This window comes from Ranitomeya variabilis, chromosome 2 (genome assembly GCF_051348905.1).
Source record: "Ranitomeya variabilis isolate aRanVar5 chromosome 2, aRanVar5.hap1, whole genome shotgun sequence".
NCBI classification, from domain to species: Eukaryota; Metazoa; Chordata; class Amphibia; order Anura; family Dendrobatidae; genus Ranitomeya; species Ranitomeya variabilis.
The window spans coordinates 127,228,490-127,247,265 of record NC_135233.1 but is presented as its reverse complement, the minus strand read 5'-3'; the positions used below and the strand labels follow the sequence as shown (position 1 = coordinate 127,247,265).

General features: G+C 44.9%; 1 protein-coding gene across 1 annotated transcript in view; it reads right to left on the bottom strand.

Annotated features, from left to right (window-relative positions):
- The window catches only part of LOC143804656 (interferon-induced, double-stranded RNA-activated protein kinase-like), a 114,689-nt gene extending 107,482 nt beyond the window's left edge, over window positions 1–7,207 (bottom strand). Inside the window, exons 1-2 of the mRNA XM_077282953.1 lie at window positions 7,097–7,207; window positions 4,002–4,132 (exon numbers count right to left, since the gene is read on the bottom strand). Coding sequence (XP_077139068.1) covers window positions 4,002–4,108 — 107 coding nt within the window. The 5' untranslated portion in view covers window positions 4,109–4,132; window positions 7,097–7,207. The remainder of the gene's footprint in view (window positions 1–4,001; window positions 4,133–7,096) is intronic.
- Window positions 7,208–18,776: the final 11,569 nt, after the last annotated feature.

The following is an 18,776-nucleotide window of genomic DNA, read 5'->3' as shown; positions in this document are numbered from 1 at the left end:
GCTGTATTACATTCTATGGGGACTGAGCTGTAATGCTGGATACAGCTGTAATTATATGTTATATAGTCGTGTTACACTCCCCTCACTTCTTGTAGCCTACAAGTGTACAAAGATATTATACAGTCACCATGTGACAAGTGGGCCTGTGTGACTTCAAATGCCAGGGCTGAATTTTAGTCCCAGTCCGGCCCTGGTTTCAGCCCCCTTAGTCAATATTTTGTAGTACCACCTTTCGATGCAATTACTGCTGCAAGTCTTTTGGAGTATGACTTTAGCAGCTTTGCAAATCCAGAGGCTGAAATTTTTGCCCATTCGTCTTTGCAAACTAGCTCTAGCTCAGCGAGTTTGGATGGAGACATCTGAGAAAAGTGAGAAAAGCAATTTTCAAGTATTGCCACAGATTCTTAAGGGATTTAGGTCTGGACTGTGACTGGGCCATTCACACACATGAATATGCTTTTATCTAAACCATTTCATTTTAATTATGGTAGTATGTTTAGGGTCGCTGCCCTGCTTGAAGGTGAACTCATGTCGCACTCTCAAGTCTTTTGCAGCTTCTAACAGGTTTTTCTCCAGGATTCCTCCTCCTTGTATTTAGCTCCATCCATCTTCCCATCAACTCTGACCAGCTTCCCTGTTCCTGCTGAAGAAAACCATCCCCACAGCATAATGATGCCACCACCATGTTTGACTGTGGGGATGGTATTCAGACTAATGTGCAGTGTTTGTTTTTTTGCCACTCACAGCGTTTTGCATTTAGCCCAAAAAGTTCTACTTTCATCTGATCTGACCAGGGTACCTTCTTCCAAATACTAGCTGTGTGACCTAGATGGCTATTTGCAATCTGCAAATGGGACTTCTTGCTTTAAAAAATGGCATTATTCTTGCCACTCTTCCGTAAAGGAATGTTTTGTGGCATACAAGTATAATAGTTGTACTGTGCACAAATTCTCCCAACTAACCTGTGGATTTCGGCAGCTCCTCCAGAGTGACCATGGGCCTCTTGGGTGCTTCTCTTATTAGTGCTCTACTTGTACTTACTTGGGATGTCAGTTTAAGTGGACGGCCATGTCTTTGTAGCAGGGGCATAATGATCGTATTCAAAAAGGGTGCAACTGTCACACTGTTCCTGCACTTTCAATAGAAACAGCCATGCAGTGCAGCCTGAGCTCCACCCCTTCAGGCTCTGGCTGTGACTTCGGTCTGAGGCTCAGCTCACGTTTTCTATGGGCCAGAAGACTGAGATTGTCGTGTGAGGCACATATGCAAGTGTGATGAGGCAGAAATGTGCCTCGTCCCAGTGCTGCAGCCCCTACCTGTTTGCTCTGGGTCCGAGCTCATGGTCAGTGACAGGGAGCTTATCTATGCTGTTGTGAACAGTTAGATATGATATTGAAGAGAGCTGCCGGTATTCTAGGCTCTGCGGTTGGCTGCTCTTTCTGCAATATATCTTAGTATTAACCTTTAAAAGATTGTGGTCAGCTCACATAGCGGGGAACACTTTCGAAGCTGGGGAAAGGGAGGGAGGCAGGAATATGAGGTGGTGCGGGATCGCCAGTCTGCAGTCACTTACAGTGAGTGCAATGGGGGGTGGAGCATTTGGAGCAGTTCGTTTTTGTTCTAGGGGTCCTTGTTATTGTGCTAGATACATCAACTACCTTAATGCGCTCCATACACAGTAAAGTAGGTTTGATACGTCTTGGGAGGGATCTTTTAATTTATAATACCTAGTTGAAATGAGCAACCAATAATTGCTGGAGTGGGTGAGGGGAGGCGCACGGAAGCACTGTGCAGAAAGACTGAGACTGGCCATTGGAGCAGCATTACTCAAAGGTGCACAAAGAAAAGTTTAGTATTTTGCTGTGTCAGCTACATCCCCAGCAGGCGTGTAACAGTCGCAGTTGCAGAGGGTGTGATCTGGCCCATGTGGGACAGGGTCCCGCCAACACCAGCACTTAATTCAGCTGAATGTGCTGTATTACGGTGCAGAGACTCGCTGGCTCCCTGCACTGCGATACATGTTTTTGGCCATTATTACTGGAAGGTGCAAAGGGTGGGGGACATTATTACAGGCTTGGACCCAGTATGGAAGATATTAGACCAGGAAGGTGTTCAGGATGGGGGACATTATTACATAATGGGGTGGGGCCATCATATATGTCTTCATAAGATTTAGAATGCTACAAGGGCTAATACATCTGACCAACATGTAGGTGGGGGCCCAAATTGTGCGTTGGGGCCATCGGACTATAGTTACGTCTTTGCTTGATAGATATGCAATTGTGCAATACTCCTTCCATTTTTGGATGATGGATTGAACAGTGCCCTGTGAGATGTTAAGAGCTTTGTCTATTTTTTTTTTTTTTTTTTAAATTTATAAATTGTTGTTTGGTTTTTATGATGCTGTTTGTTCCATAATGTTCTCAAACAAACCTCTGAGGCCTTCACAGAACAGCAGTTGTTATACTGAGAATAAATTACACACAGGTGGACTCAATTTACTAGTTACGTGACTTCTGGAGGCAATTGGTCACTCAGGATTGTATCTAGAGCTATCAGACTACAGGGGGGCTGAATACAAATGCACATCATAATTTTCAGATTTGTATTTTTTAAATAATTAGAAATCAGGCATTATTTTCTTTATACTTCACAAAAACTTGCTACTTTATGTTGGTATATCACATAAAATCCCAGTAAAATATATTTACGTTTGTGGTCAGATCATGAAAAAATGTGGAAACGTTCACGGGGTATGAATCCTTTTTCGAAGTGTACATTCCACCATGGGTGTAGCTAAAGAGGGTGCAGAAGTTGCAGCTCTGCATTTCACTATGCTGGATACTTGTTATTACCTTTCCTGTCTGATATGACCTTATGACTTTCTGCCCTCTCCCCTTTTCTTGGACCTAATTTCAACTTGGGTTTCCTATATGATGCAGTGTTCACACGTAACATTAAAACCACTCGCAGGTGGAGTAAACATTGGTTGTTTCATCACAATGGTGTTTACAGCAAGTGAACAGGCAGTACAGAAAGTTGAAATGTTTAAATCAGGAAAACTAGGCAAGTGTAAGAAAACGTGAAACTCTGATAAGGGAAAGGTTGAGATGGATAGCTGAGTGGGTCAGAATATCGCCAAATTGGCAGCTTTGTGGGTGTTCCCAATGTTCAGTGGTTAGTACCATTCAAAAGTAGTTCAAGGTAGGACAAACCAACAACAGGGTCATGTGTGCCCAAGGCTCAGTGATGTACGTGAAGAGCAAAGAAGACTGTCTTGTCTAATCTCATAAAAATGTTCCTGAAGCACAAATTGTTATATAATGGCTATAGAAGAAAGACTTCAGAACACGTGTTGCATCGCAGCTTGTGCATTAGGGCCTACAGGACCAATATTAGAGGGGTTGTTCGGGACTATTTAATTTTTTTCTGATGGGTGTAACAACTTACAGGTAGCTCAGTGCAAAATGTTTGTCTTGTTCTCCAGTGTTTTGTTTCTGATCTATTGCTGCCTGTCCTTGGACCTTGCTTCTGACCATCCGTTTGCCTAGTCCCTTTGTCTTGATCCACTACTTTCTAGGAATTCTGACCTCGGAATGTGACCTGACTATGCCTTTGCCTTACCCCTTTTGTTTATGATGAACTCTCTTGGTATCTGACCCCCGGACCTCATGACTACATAGCCTCATGGCTTGGTTCTGAGTTGTGACTAGCCTCACAAGGAAGAGCTGCTATGTTGATGTGAAGCAGCAGAATTGAAAGAAGGAGCAATCTGTAATCGCTCTGAGCTGCTGCTGGGCTTAACAGGTAGGTAGTTGGCAACTATCTGCCTGTCAATTCTTAGCCCCATGAGGAAAAAATAAAATAGTCCTGGATAACCCCTTTAAGCAGGTGGCTTTAAATTTGCAGCTGATCTCTATCTGTACACCCTTGTCTACCACTGATAACACAGATATCCCATGAAATAATAATACTTATAACTGAATTCTTACAAAACTTACACACGATCATGCGGTGGTCCATATTCTTTAGTAATTTCAAACCTAGGTGTTGGCTTTTTATTTTTTGCACAGAACTCCATTAGTGATCCTTTATAGTTCTCCTCCATTGTCCTGAAGGAAGTGTAAGATGACTGTAAAAAGAAAATAATTGACAATCAGAATACAATTTTTACACAGAACTCCATTAGCGTTCCTTTGTAGTTCTCCATTGCCCTGGAGGAAGTATGAGAAGGCTGTAAAAAGAAAACAATTGACAATCAGAATAAAATAAGAGCAGAATGAGCAGCAAAATTCATCAAACCGCCATGTGTAACAATGCGCATAGGGGGGTTCTCCCACTACCAAACCTATTATCTATCCACCGGTCGCTTTTTTGAATGGATTAGTGCTGAAGCATACGCATTGCAGCTTCTTCGCTTATCCATGTTATGTAAATAAAAGCTTATAACCTGACGTTAAATTCATCCATTGGTTGTATAAATTATTCTTTTGAAAGCTGAAACCCTCCGAAATGTGGTTTAGGTTAAGAAAATAAATTGGCATTAATGCAGAAATATTGATCGGTTAATGGACACAGAATGGTCAGATTTTGGCAAGACAAAAGTTTTGTCGCCCACAGAAAGTAATGTGATATTCAAACATATTATTAACTTAAAATACAATTATATGTTGCATATTTAATATTTCGTGTGACTTCCATGAGCTTGAAGGACTGCACCCATGCGGTTCAACAATGATTCATACAATTTATTAATTAAGTCATCAGGAATAGCAAAGAATGCAGTCTTACATGCCTCCCAGAGTTCATCTAGATTCTTTGGTTTTGTCTTCCAAGCTTCCTCTTTCATCCTACCCCAAACATGCTCAATGATGTTCATGTCTGGTGACTGGGCTGGCCAGTCCTTGAGCACCTTGATCTTTTTTGCCTGGAGGAACTTTGTTGTAGAGATGGATGTATGAGATGGAGCACCATCCTGCTGCAGAATTTGACCCCTTTTATGATTTGGAATATAAGAGGCAGCTAATATTTCTTGATATTTTAGGCTATTGATATTGCCTTCCATCTTGCAAATGTTTCACACACACCCATACTGAATGTAACCCCAGACCATGATCTTTCCACCACCAAATTTAACTGTTTTCTGGGTGTATTTTGGATCCATACGGGCTCCAGTAGTTCTCCTGCAGTATTTGCGGCGGCTGTGGTGTAATTCTTCCGAAGATTCATTAGAGAAATCAACCTTTTGCCACTTTTCCAGCGTCCATCTGTTTAGCAGGCTGTGGTACTTTGCAAATGCCACATGTTTTTTTATTTGCCTTTTGTTTAGTGCTGGCTTCTGGGCACTGATTCAACCATGGAGGCCATTTCAAGACAGAATCCTACAAACTGTTCTAGTTGACACAGGGACTTGAGGTGACCAGGCCTGTTGGAGCTCTGCTGCAATGGAAGAGGGGGGCTTGCTTTGGATTTTCTAACCAACAAACGTTCCTCCTGAGCAGTTGTCTTGCGGGGTCTGCCGGACCTGGGCTTGTCAAACACATCTCCAGTGTCTTCAAATCTTTTTTTAATTCTTTGTACTTGACGCTGAGACACATTAAAGGTGCCAGCCACCTCTGCAGTGGATCTGGTCTTCAGCCTCTTGATAATCCAGGCTGTGGCGGTGGCTTATACTATATGGTGTAAACTGTAGATGTGCCGCTGATAACATGATACTGTATGGGGACAGATTGATCTATTAGTGATTGTTCTGTTCCCTTCATTCTTTCTCAGTTGGTGTAAAGAAGCTGGGAAACAAGTGTCGAACGACTTCAATATTGTCGATCACACTCGTTTAGCGACCTGAATTCAGTGCATGTAAATACAACAGAAATGCTTCTGTATGATGTGCAATATGTCAGCATTTGGGGCTCCATTTTAAACTTTTGCCTAGGGCCCCACTTTGCCTAAAATCGGCACTGGGAAGGTCCCCACCGGCTTCTCCTCACCTGCTGCCCTGGGTTGACAGGTATCTCCCTACACGCGCATATAGACAAAGACCTGTCAATCAATGGCAGCATGAGGGGAGAAGCTGCCGGGGACCTGAATGTCTGACTAGTCTCTTGCGTGGCTTTGTCCTGGGTGGTTTATAAAGTATGTTCTTCACTGAAATGCTGGAGAGCTTCAGAGTCAAACATGGCTCACTTAGATCACACAACCACTGCTTGGTACATGCTGCCCGTGGATCATCACGTTCACTTTAGCAATTTGAATTTGGAGCCATTGGTACCCAGCATATTGGTTTGGAAAATGTGGAGTGGAAGCCACTTTTTGCTTGGCCAGGATGTAGGCTCATTTGTTGACGTGACTTGTTTAAAAAGTCACAACATTTCTCACTTTAGTAAGTAGGTGGAGTAAAAATTAAAGAACTATGACTTAAAAAGAAGTGCAGATGATAAATATATTCAGTGGATGATAAATTCCTAGTAATGTGATTTTGTGACATGATGGGGAAGAAGTAACTGAAGCAGGGGGTAAGTGACCTGTGTCCAGTTGGTGTGTAGTTACTTGTGATTTCCATCCAGTAATGGGGGTAAACTGGGACAGAATGAGGATAAAAGTGCACATAGGACAGGAGGGGGGGCGGGGTTGAGGGTCTACACAGGGAGGTGTTTCTTCTTAAACTTTTATATTCCAATTCTCATACTGTGCCAGTAGCATGAGATCACTGCGTGGGAGATCCACCGGTTTGACACCCACAAATCATACATTATAGGAAAAAAGTAATAGATTTGCAATGCGAATTTTGCATTGATTGTACAAAGCTTTAACCACGTATTTCCATCATTGACATTTATGGTCTATCTACCTCTGGGTCCATCATGGATTTAGAGACGTGAGGGGGAGGCGGTAGCTGGAGTAGGTAAGTGACCTGAGCCTATTTGCGGACCCAGTTTTGGAAGTTATATGGCAGCCTCCTCTCACAAGAATGCTTGTATAATACGGCAATGACTAACATTTGTACGTTGTATTACGGACCGGTTACACAATATCTGGTCATGATGTATTGTTTAATATGGAAATAATACACCCATTACCGTCCCCAGTCAGGTCTCACCTGTCTTCGGTGCTCTCCCTATACGCTCCACAGGACAGTGTGCAGGAGACAGGGATTTTAAAGGGAGGGAGGCCACATCCCCTTGCACTTTTCCCTTGCCAGTTTTCTAAGAGTGAATCAGCATTCAGGGTATGGTGTTCAGGGCTCTAGGAGTTAATCCTCAGTGTGACACACATACATTGGGCGGTATTAGGACAACCCAGCCCCATAGTCATCTGTTCAGTGACTTCACTCTTACAAGCAGGATTCAGTTTCGTTTCTCCTATGCAGAATATAGAAAGAGCTAGAAGCAGATAATGAGTGTTAGCGAATAAAATAGAAATGGCAGGAATCAAGGAGGGAGACAATGCCACTCTGATATATGGAAGAGCCATACAAACCAGATTGGTGGGCGCTTAGTCTTGTCACTGATGATTCAATGATTCTTGAAATGCAGATGCTGCAGCACTTCATGAATGGCTGGACTACTTCACTGCCCATCAGGGTTTTCCAGGAAGTTCCCGGACATTCCAGAAAAACAAGGGGCTTTTTCCAGTGTCCTTTTCTATCATTTCTTTTTTTTTCTGGTGGTGCCACAGAACAGGTCACTGCAATTGTAATTATCATAAACATACAGATCACAGTGAATGGGTCCTCTCTCCTTCTGTACTTGTGTGTGCGCCTTGTATTGCTCATGTTTATTGCATTTGTCTATATTTGCCCCTTTTCAAATGTAAAGCGCCATGGAATAAATGGCGCTATATAAATGTAAAATAATAATAATGATGGTATTGTGCTCATATCAGTGCATTGAATTATAGACCTATATAACTTGGAATATACACTCACCGGCCACTTTATTAGGTACACCATGCTAGTAACGGGTTGGACCCCCTTTTGCCTTCAGAACTGCCTCAATTCTTCGTGGCATAGATTCAACAAGGTGCTGGAAGCATTCCTCAGAGATTTTGGTCCATATTGACATGATGGCATCACACAGTTGCCGCAGATTTGTCGGCTGCACATCCCAAAGATGCTCCATACAAGGCAGGATGGATCCATGCTTTCATGTTGTTTACGCCAAATTCTGACCCTACCATCCGAATGTCGCAGCAGAAATCGAGACCCATCAGACCAAGCAACGTTTTTCCAATCTTCTACTGTCCAATTTCGATGAGCTTGTACAAATTGTAGCCTCAGTTTCCTGTTCTTAGCTGAAAGGAGTGGTACCCGGTGTGGTCTTCTGCTGCTGTAGCCCATCTGCCTCAAAGTTCGACGCACTGTGCGTTCAGAGATGCTCTTAGGCCTACCTTGGTTGTAACGGGTGGCGATTTGAGTCACTGTTGCCTTTCTATCAGCTCGAACCAGTCTGCCCATTCTCCTCTGACCTCTGGCATCAACAAGGCATTTCCGCCCACAGAACTGCCGCTCACTGGATTTTTTTTCTTTTTCGGACCATTCTCTGTAAACCCTAGAGATGGTTGTGCGTGAAAATCCCAGTAGATCAGCAGTTTCTGAAATACTCAGACCAGCCCTTCTGGCACCAACAACCATGCCACGTTCAAAGGCACTCAAATCACCTTTCTTCCCCATACTGATGCTCGGTTTGAAATGCAGGAGATTGTCTTGACCATGTCTACATGCCTAAATGCACTGAGTTGCCGCCATGTGATTGGCTGATTAGAAATTAAGTGTTAACAAGAAGTTGGACAGGTGTACCTAAAAAAGTGGCCGGTGAGTGTATATCAGTCGCAAAGGTTTTCAAATTCTTGGTTGATCTTGATTCTAGGATTACTTGCATAAAAGAAAGGAAATTTGTTGTGAATTCCGTTCTGGAGCTCCCTCCTGTGGTTGCTAATGGTATTTTTGTGAGTTCTGCCCTTGGGCTCCCTCTGGTGGTTTCGAGTGGAACTGCTGCTCCTTTAGGTGGCTGTAGCAGCTGTCTCCACTGATCGCTTTGCCTGGGTTTGTTATTTAAACCTGCTCTGGGCTTTAGTTCATGCCAGCTGTCAATGTCTTAGGTTGGATTTGGTTCTCTCCTTGGATTTCTCATATGGCCTGTCCTTGTCAGCAAAAGATAAGTTTCTGCTAGTTCTTGTTTGTCCATTTGCTGTGGACTCTATAGCTTTGCAAATATGTCTTTTTTTGTCCTGCTTGTCACTATGTCATATTCAGGCTAGCTGGAAGCTCTGGGGAAGCAGATTTGCCCCTCCACACCGTGAGTCGGTGTGGAGTTTATTTTTGTAAACTCTGCGTGGATTTTTGTAGTTTTTAATACTGACCGCACAGTATCCTTTTCTCTCTGTCTATCAAGTTTAGTAATGGCCTCCTTTGCTGAAAACTGATTTAATTTCTGTGTATGTCATTTCCCTCTCCACTCACAGTCAATATTTGTGGGGGGCTATCTTTCCTTTTGGGGTTTTCTCTGAGGCAAGATAGCTTTCTATTTCCTTCTTTAGGGGTAGTTAATTCTTAGGCTGTGAAGAGGTGTCTAGGGAGAGTCAGGAACATCCCACGGCTATTACTAGTGTTGTTGTTAGGATTAGGGACTGCGGTCAGTAGAGATACCACCTCCTCAGAGCTCGTCCCATGTTGCGTTTTAGCCACCAGGTCATATCAGTGTGGCCTCTTAACCACCAGGTCATAACAGTACAGCTGGCCCACAATGTGTTAAATGCATCTCAAAAGAGGGAAAAGAAAGTTCTGAGTAATTTTTTTTTCCTTTGTAGCTTGTTTTGTCTTTTTTTTCCCCTTAATCTCTGGGTGGTTCAGGATTTTGGTGCTGATATGGAGGTTCAGGGTCTGTCCTTGCGCGTGGATCAACTCGCTGCAAGGGTACAGAGTATCCAAGATTATGTTGTCCAGACTCCGGTATTAGAGCCTAGAATTCCTATTCCTGATTTATTTTCTGGGGATAGATCTAAATTTTTGAACTTTAAAAATAATTGCAGGTTGTTTTTTGCTCTGAGACCCCGTTCCTCTGGTGACCCCATTCAGCAGGTGAAGATTGTTATTTCTTTGCTGCGTGGTGACCCGCAGGACTGGGCATTCTCCCTTGAGCCAGGAAATCCTGCATTGCTCAATATTGACGCATTTTTTCAAGCGCACGGATTGCTGTATGACGAGCCTAATTCTGTGGATCAGGCAGAAAAAACTTTGCTGGCTCTGTGTCAGGGTCAGGAAGCAGCAGAAGTTTACTGCCAGAAATTTAGAAAGTGGTCTGTGCTCACAAAATGGAATGAGTATGCCCTGGCAGCGATTTTCAGAAAGGGTCTTTCTGAAGCCCTTAAAGATGTTATGGTGGGGTTTCCCACGCCTGCTGGTCTGAATGAGTCAATGTCTTTGGCCATTCAGATTGATCGGCGCCTGCGCGAGCGCAAGGTTGTGCACCATATGGCAGTGTCCTCTGAGCAGAGTCCTGAGCCTATGCAATGTGATAGGATTTCGACTAAAGCAGAAAGGCAGAAATTCAGACGTCAGAATGGCCTGTGTTTTTACTGTGGTGATTCGGCTCATGCTATTTCTGATTGCACTAAGCGTACTAAGAGGGTCCCTAGGTCTGTTACCATTAGTACTGTACAGCCTAAATTTCTTTTGTCTGTTACCCTGATTTGCTCATTGTCGTCCTTTTCTGTTATGGCATTTGTGGATTCTGGCGCTGCCCTGAACTTAATGGACTTAGAATTTGCCAAGCGCTGTGGTTTTTCCTTGGAGCCTTTGCGGAGCCCTATCCCCTTAAGGGGGATTGATGCTACGCCATTGGCCAAGAATAAACCTCAGTACTGGACACAGTTAACCATGTACATGGCTCCAGCACATCAGGAAAATATTCGCTTTTTGGTGTTGCATAATTTGCATGATGTTGTTGTGCTGGGTTTTCCATGGTTACAGGTACATAATCCAGTGCTGGATTGGAGATCTATGTCTGTAACTGGTTGGGGTTGTCAGGGAATACATAGTGATATTCCTTTGATGTCCATTTCCTCGTCCCCTTCTTCTGAAGTTCCTGAGTTTTTGTCGGATTTCCAGGATATATTTGATGAGCCCAAGTCCAGTTCCCTGCCTCCTCATAGGGACTGCGATTGTGCCATTAATTTGATTCCTGGCTGTAAGTTCCCTAAGGGCCGACTTTTCAATCTGTCTGTGCCAGAGCATGCCGCTATGCAGAGTTATGTAAAGGAGTCCTTGGAGAAGGGGCATATTCGCCCGTCTTCGTCACCGTTGGGAGCGGGATTTTTTTTGTTGCCAAGAAGGATGGTTCCTTGAGACCCTGTATAGATTATCGCCTTCTCAATAAGATCACGGTCAAATTCCAGTACCCTTTACCTTTACTTTCTGATTTGTTTGCTCGGATTAAGGGTGCCAGTTGGTTTACTAAAATCGACCTTCGAGGGGCGTATAATCTCGTGCGTATTAAACAAGGTGATGAATGGAAAACAGCATTTAATACGCCCGAAGGCCATTTTGAATATCTTGTGATGCCATTCGGGCTCTCTAATGCTCCATCGGTATTTCAGTCCTTTATGCATGATATCTTCCGGAATTATCTGGATAAATTCATGATTGTGTATTTGGATGATATTTTGTTTTTTTCCGATGATTGGGAGTCTCATGTGAAGCAGGTTAGGATGGTATTTCAGGTCCTTCGTGCTAATGCGTTGTTTGTGAAAGGGTCTAAGTGCCTCTGGAGTTCAGAAAGTTTATTTTTTGGGTTTCATTTTTTCTCCCTCGGCTATTGAAATGGACCCTGTGAAAGTCCAGGCCATTCATGATTGGACTCAACCCACATCTGTAAAGAGCCTTCAAAAATTTTTGGGCTTTGCTAATTTTTATCGCCGTTTTATTGCTAATTTTTCTAGTGTGGTGAAGCCTCTGACCGATTTGACGAAGAAAGGCGCTGATGTGATGAATTGGTCCTCTGCGGCTGTTGAGGCCTTTCAGGAGCTTAAACGTCGTTTTACTTCTGCCCCTGTGTTGTGTCAGCCAGATGTTTCTCTCCCTTTTCAGGTTGAGGTTGATGCTTCTGAGATTGGGGCAGGGGCCGTTTTGTCTCAGAGAAATTCTGATGGCTCTTTGATGAAACCATGTGCTTTCTTCTCCAGAAAGTTTTCGCCTGCTGAGCGTAATTATGATGTCGGCAATCGGGAGTTGTTGGCTATGAAGTGGGCAATTGAGGAGTGGCGACATTGGCTTGAGGGAGCCAAGCATCGCGTGGTGGTCTTGACTGATCATAAAAATCTGATTTACCTCGAGTCTGCTAAGCGGTTGAATCCTAGACAAGCTCGGTGGTCTCTGTTTTTCTCCCGTTTTGATTTTGTGGTCTCGTATATTCCGGGATCTAAGAATGTGAAGGCTGATGCCGTTTCTAGGAGTTTTTTGCCTGATTCTCCGGGAGTTCTTGAGCCGGCTGGGATCCTCAAGGAGGGGGTGATTCTTTCTGTCATCTCCCCTGATTTGTGGCGGGTACTTCAGGAGTTTCAGGCTGATAAACCTGACCGCTGTCCAGTGGGGAAACTGTTTGTTCCTGATAGATGGACTAGCAGGGTAATTTCTGAGGTTCATTGTTCGGTGTTGGCTGGTCACCCTGGGATTTTCGGTACCAGAGATTTGGTGGCTAGGTCCTTTTGGTGGCCTTCCTTGTCGCGGGATGTGCGTTCGTTTGTGCAGTCCTGTGGGACCTGTGCTCGGGCTAAGCCTTGCTGTTCCCGTGCCAGTGGGTTGCTTTTGCCTTTGCCTATTCCTGAGAGGCCCTGGACGCATATTTCCATGGATTTTATTTCTGATCTTCCTGTTTCTCAGAAGATGTCTGTCATCTTGGTGGTTTGTGACCGGTTTTCTAAGATGGTCCATTTGGTACCGTTGCCTAAGTTGCCTTCCTCCTCTGATTTGGTTCCTTTATTTTTTCAGCATGTGGTTCGTTTGCATGGTATTCCGGAGAATATTGTGTCTGACAGAGGTTCCCAGTTCGTTTCTAGGTTTTGGCGGTCCTTTTGTGCTAGAATGGGCATTGATTTGTCTTTTTCTTCAGCATTCCATCCTCAGACAAATGGCCAAACGGAGTGAACCAATCAGACCTTGGAAACCTATTTGAGATGCTTCGTGTCTGCTGATCAGGATGATTGGGTGACCTTTTTGCCGTTGGCCGAGTTTGCCCTTAATAATCGGGCTAGTTCGGCTACCTTGGTTTCGCCTTTCTTTTGTAACTTTGGTTTTCATCCTCGATTTTCTTCAGGGCAGCTTGAGCCTTCTGACTGTCCAGGTGTGGATTCTGTGGTGGACAGGTTGCAGCAAATTTGGACTCATGTGGTGGACAATTTGACGTTGTCTCAGGAAAAGGCTCAACGTTTTGCTAACCGTCGTCGGTGTGTTGGTCCCCGGCTTCGTGTTGGGGATTTGGTCTGGTTGTCTTCTCGTCATGTTCCTATGAAGGTTTCTTCCCCTAAGTTCAAGCCTCGCTTTATTGGGCCTTATAAGATTTCTGAAATTATCAATCCGGTGTCTTTTCGTTTGGCCCTTCCAGCTTCTTTTTCCATTCATAATGTGTTCCATAGATCCTTGTTGTAGAGATATGTGGTACCTATGGTTCCCTCCGTTGATCCTCCTGCTCCGGTGTTGGTTGAGGGGGAATTGGAATATGTGGTGGAGAAGATTTTGGATTCTCGTTTTTCGAGACGGAAGCTTCAGTATCTGGTCAAGTGGAAGGGTTATGGCCAGGAGGATAATTCTTGGGTTGTTGCCTCCGATGTTCATGCTGCCGATTTGGTTCGTGCTTTCCATTTGGCTCGTCCTGATCGGCCTGGGAGCTCTGGTGAGGGTTCGGTGACCCCTCCTCAAGGGGGGGGTACTGTTGTGAATTCCGTTCTGGAGCTCCCTCCTGTGGTTGTTAATGGTATTTTTGTGAGTTCTGCCCTTGGGCTCCCTCTGGTGGTTTCAAGTGGAACTGCTGCTCCTTTAGGTGGCTGTAGCAGCTGTCTCCACTGATCGCTTTGCCTGGGTTTGTTATTTAAACCTGCTCTGGGCTTTAGTTCATGCCAGCTGTCAATGTCTTAGGTTGGATTTGGTTCTCTCCTTGGATTTCTCATATGGCCTGTCCTTGTCAGCAAAAGATAAGTTTCTGCTAGTTCTTGTTTGTCCATTTGCTGTGGACTCTATTGCTTTGCAAATATGTCTTTTTTTGTCCAGCTTGTCACTATGTCATATTCAGGCTAGCTGGAAGCTCTGGGGAAGCAGATTTGCCCCTCCACACCGTGAGTCGGTGTGGAGTTTATTTTTGTAAACTCTGCGTGGATTTTTGTAGTTTTTAATACTGACCGCACAGCAGGGCCGGACTGGCCATCGGGCAGTTCTGGCAAATGCCAGAAGGGCCGATGGCAGTAGTGGGCCGCTCGAGTGTGCCGCTGTCGGCACACTCCCCCCGCTGTCGCGGCACACTCCCGGCCCCGCATTCAACTATACCGGCGTCATAGACGCCAGTACAGTTGAATGCAATGATGGAGGAGAGTGCGTCCGCTGACGCCCCCTCTCCCATCATTCCCCGCTCTGCCTGCCGCTGACACTGCGGGTGCGCGATGACGTCATATCATCGCGCACCTGCTGTGTGACCGGGCGGGCAGACTGCGGCTGCTGAGACCGGAGCCAGGAGCAGCGCGGGGCACGAGGAGAGAGGTGAGTAGAGTGTTTGTTTTTTTTTTTATCAATGAGTGATGACTGGATTGGGGGGCTGTGGGGCTATGGGGGCTGTGCTGGCTGTATTCCATTCTATGGGGGCTGTGCTGGCTGCATTCCATTCTATGGGGGCTGTGCTGGCTGTATTCCATTCTATGGGGGCTGTGCTGGCTGTATTCCATTTTATGGGGGCTGTGCTGGCTGTATTCCATTCTATGGGGGCTGTGCTGGCTGCATTCCATTCTATGGGGGCTGTGCTGGCCTCATTACATTCTATGGGGGCTGTGCTGGCTGCATTCCATTCTATGGGGGCTGTGCTGGCTGCATTCCATTCTATGGGGGCTGTGCTGGCTGCATTCCATTCTATGGGGGCTGTGCTGGCTGCATTCCATTTTATGGGGGCTGTGCTGGCTGTATTCCATTCTATGGGGGCTGTGCTGGCTGCATTCCATTTTATGGGGGCTGTGCTGGCCTCATTACATTCAATGGGGGCTGTGCTGGCTGCATTCCATTCTATGGGGGCTGTGCTGGCTGCATTCCATTCTATGGGGGCTGTGCTGGCTGCATTCCATTTTATGGGGGCTGTGCTGGCCTCATTACATTCTATGGGGCTGTGCTGGCTGCATTCCATTCTATGGGGGCTGTGCTGGCTGCATTCCATTCTATGGGGGCTGTGCTGGCTGCATTCCATTTTATGGGGGCTGTGCTGGCTGCATTCCATTTTATGGGGGCTGTGCTGGCCTCATTACATTCTATGGGGGCTGTGCTGGCTGCATTCCATTCTATGGGGGCTGTGCTGGCTGCATTCCATTCTATGGGGGCTGTGCTGGCTGCATTCCATTCTATGGGGGCTGTGCTGGCTGCATTCCATTCTATGGGGGCTGTGCTGGCTGCATTCCATTTTATGGGGGCTGTGCTGGCCTCATTACATTCTATGGGGGCTGTGCTGGCCTCATTACATTCTATGGGGGCTGTGCTGGCCTCATTACATTCTATGGGGGCTGTGCTGGCTGCATTACATTCTATGGGGGCTGTGCTGGCTGCATTACATTTTATGGGGGCTGTGCTGGCTGCATTACATTCTATGGGGGCTGTGCTGGCTGCATTACATTCTATGGGGGCTGTGCTGGCTGCATTACATTCTATGGGGGCTGTGCTGGCTGCATTACATTCTATGGGGGCTGTGCTGGCTGCATTACATTCTATGGGGGCTGTGCTGGCTGCATTACATTCTATGGGGGCTGTGCTGGCTGCATTACATTCTATGGGGGCTGTGCTGGCTGCATTACATTCTATGGGGGCTGTGCTGGCTGCATTACATTCTATGGGGGCTGTGCTGGCTGCATTACATTCTATGGGGGCTGTGCTGTATTACATTCTATGGGGCCTGTGCAGCATTACATTCTATGGGGGCTGTGCAGCATTACATTCTATGGGGGCTGTGCTGCAAGATACATGGCTTGTAGCTTACTCCTCACATGACAGTTGGATCTATGGGGGCTGCGCTGTATTATAGTCTATGGGGGTTGTGCTGCATTACATTCTATGGGGGCTGCGCTGTATTACATTCTATGGGGACTGAGCTGTAATGCTGTATACAGCTGTGATTATATGTTATATAGTCGTGTTACACTCCCCTCACTTCTTGTAACCTACAAGTGTACAAAGATATTATACAGTCACCATGTGACAAATGGGCCTGTGTGACTTCAAATGCCAGGGCTGAATTTTAGTCCCAGTCCGGCCCTGCCGCACAGTATCCTTTTCTCTCTGTCTATCAAGTTTAGTAATGGCCTCCTTTGCTGAAAACTGATTTAATTTCTGTGTATGTCATTTCTCTCTCCACTCACAGTCAATATTTGTGGGGGGCTATCTTTCCTTTTGGGGTTTTCTCTGAGGCAAGATAGCTTTCTATTTCCTTCTTTAGGGGTAGTTAATTCTTAGGCTGTGAAGAGGTGTCTAGGGAGAGTCAGGAACATCCCACGGCTATTACTAGTGTTGTTGTTAGGATTAGGGACTGCGGTCAGTAGAGATACCACCTCCTCAGAGCTCGTCCCATGTTGCGTTTTAGCCACCAGGTCATATCAGTGTGGCCTCTTAACCACCAGGTCATAACAGAAATTACAGGTTGGCAACACTGACATATCTGGAATTTGGAATCTCCAATCATGATGTAAAATGTGATTAATTTCAGTGGCCTTATCAATCAAGCGTTATGATAGTTGGGTTTCCAGTTGGGGGTCTAGCTCATTATAAAGTGTTCAGGGGCAACACACACAGAAATCATCAGTCCTATCTCACTCCCTGCTGAGAACCCAGCCAAATATATTATACAATTATTAACATTAAAGGGGGTATTCCCTTCTTTTACATTTATGGCATATTCACAGGATACAGCATATATGTATAGTACATGAAGGTTCCACCAATGAGACCTGCATCTGTCTCAAGAACGAGGCCCCTCGATTCATTGCTTTCTGTGGAGAGCAGTTTGCAATCCCCATACAAATAAATGGGACCTCCTTCCGCCCCTCCAATGACAGCAGCGGGTAACGGAGCCCCATCCTGAAGACAGAAACAGGTCTCATTGCTGGAATCTGCATCTACTATACATTAATAGGATATCCTGTGAATATGCCATAAATGTACAAGATGACTTCAATAACTTGGGATCTCATCTACAATGTAACACAGTACTGTGCTGGGACACATGCCAATAACTGGAAGATCTAAATGCTCATAATGACATTTTAACTGGTAAATCAGTGCATCTACAACCCCTGGCAAAAATTATGGAATCACCGGCCTTGGAGGATGTTCATTCAGTTGTTTAATTTTGTAGAAAAAAAGCAGATCACAGACATGGCACAAAACAAGTCATTTCAAAAGACAACTTTCTGGCTTTAACCCCTTTATGACCTTGGGACTTTCCGTTTTTCCGTGTTCGTTATTCGCTCCCCTCCTTCCCAGAGCCATAGCTTTTTTATTTTTCCGTCAATTTGGCCATGTGAGGGCTTTTTTTTGCGAAACAAGTTGTACTTTTGAACGACTTCATTGGTTTTAGCATGTCGTGTACTAGAAAACGGGAAAAAAATTCCAAGTGCGGTGAAATTGCAAAAAAAGTACAGTCCCACACTTGTTTTTTGTTTGGCTTTTTTGCTAGGTTCACTAAATGCTACAACTGACCTGCCGTTATGATTCTCCAGGTCATTACGAGTTCATAGACACCAAACATGACTAGGTTATTTTTTATCTAAGTGGTGAAATTTTTTTCCAAACTTTGGTAAAAAAAAAAAAAAAAAAAAAAAAAAAATTGCGCCATTTTCTGATACCTGTAGCGTCTCCATTTTTCATGTTCTGGGGTCGGGTGAGGGCTTATTTTTTGCGTGCCGAGCTGGCGTTTTTAATGATACCATTTCGGTGCAGATATGTTCTTTTGATCACCCGTTATTGCATTTTAATGCAATGTCGTGGTGACAAAAAAAAAAGTAATTCTGGCGTTTCAAATTTTTCTCTCGCTACGCTGTTTAGCGATCAGCTTAATGATTTTTTTTATTGATAGATCGGGCGATTCTGAACACGGCGATACCAAATATGTGTAGGTTCGGGGTTTTTTTAATTGATTTATTTTGAATGGGGCGAAAGGGAGGTGATTTAAACTTTTATATTTTTATTATTTTTTTCACATTTTTTTTTTACTTTTTTTTTTTTTTTACTTTTGCCATGCTTCAATAGCCTCCATAGGAGGCTAGAAGCTGGCACAACGCAATCGGCTCTGCTACATAGCAGCGATCATCAGATCGCTGCTATGCAGCAGAAATGCAGGTATGCTATGAGCGCCGACCACAGGGTGGCGCTCCACAGCTACCGGCGATCAGTAACCATACTTACTATTCAGAAGCATCGCTGACCCCCGATCATGTGACGGGGGTCAGCGATGCGCTCACTTCCAGCCGCCCGGCCAGAAGCGCCAGTTAAAAGCCGCTGTCTGCATTTGACAGCGGCATTTATCTAGTTAATAGTGACTGGTGAATCG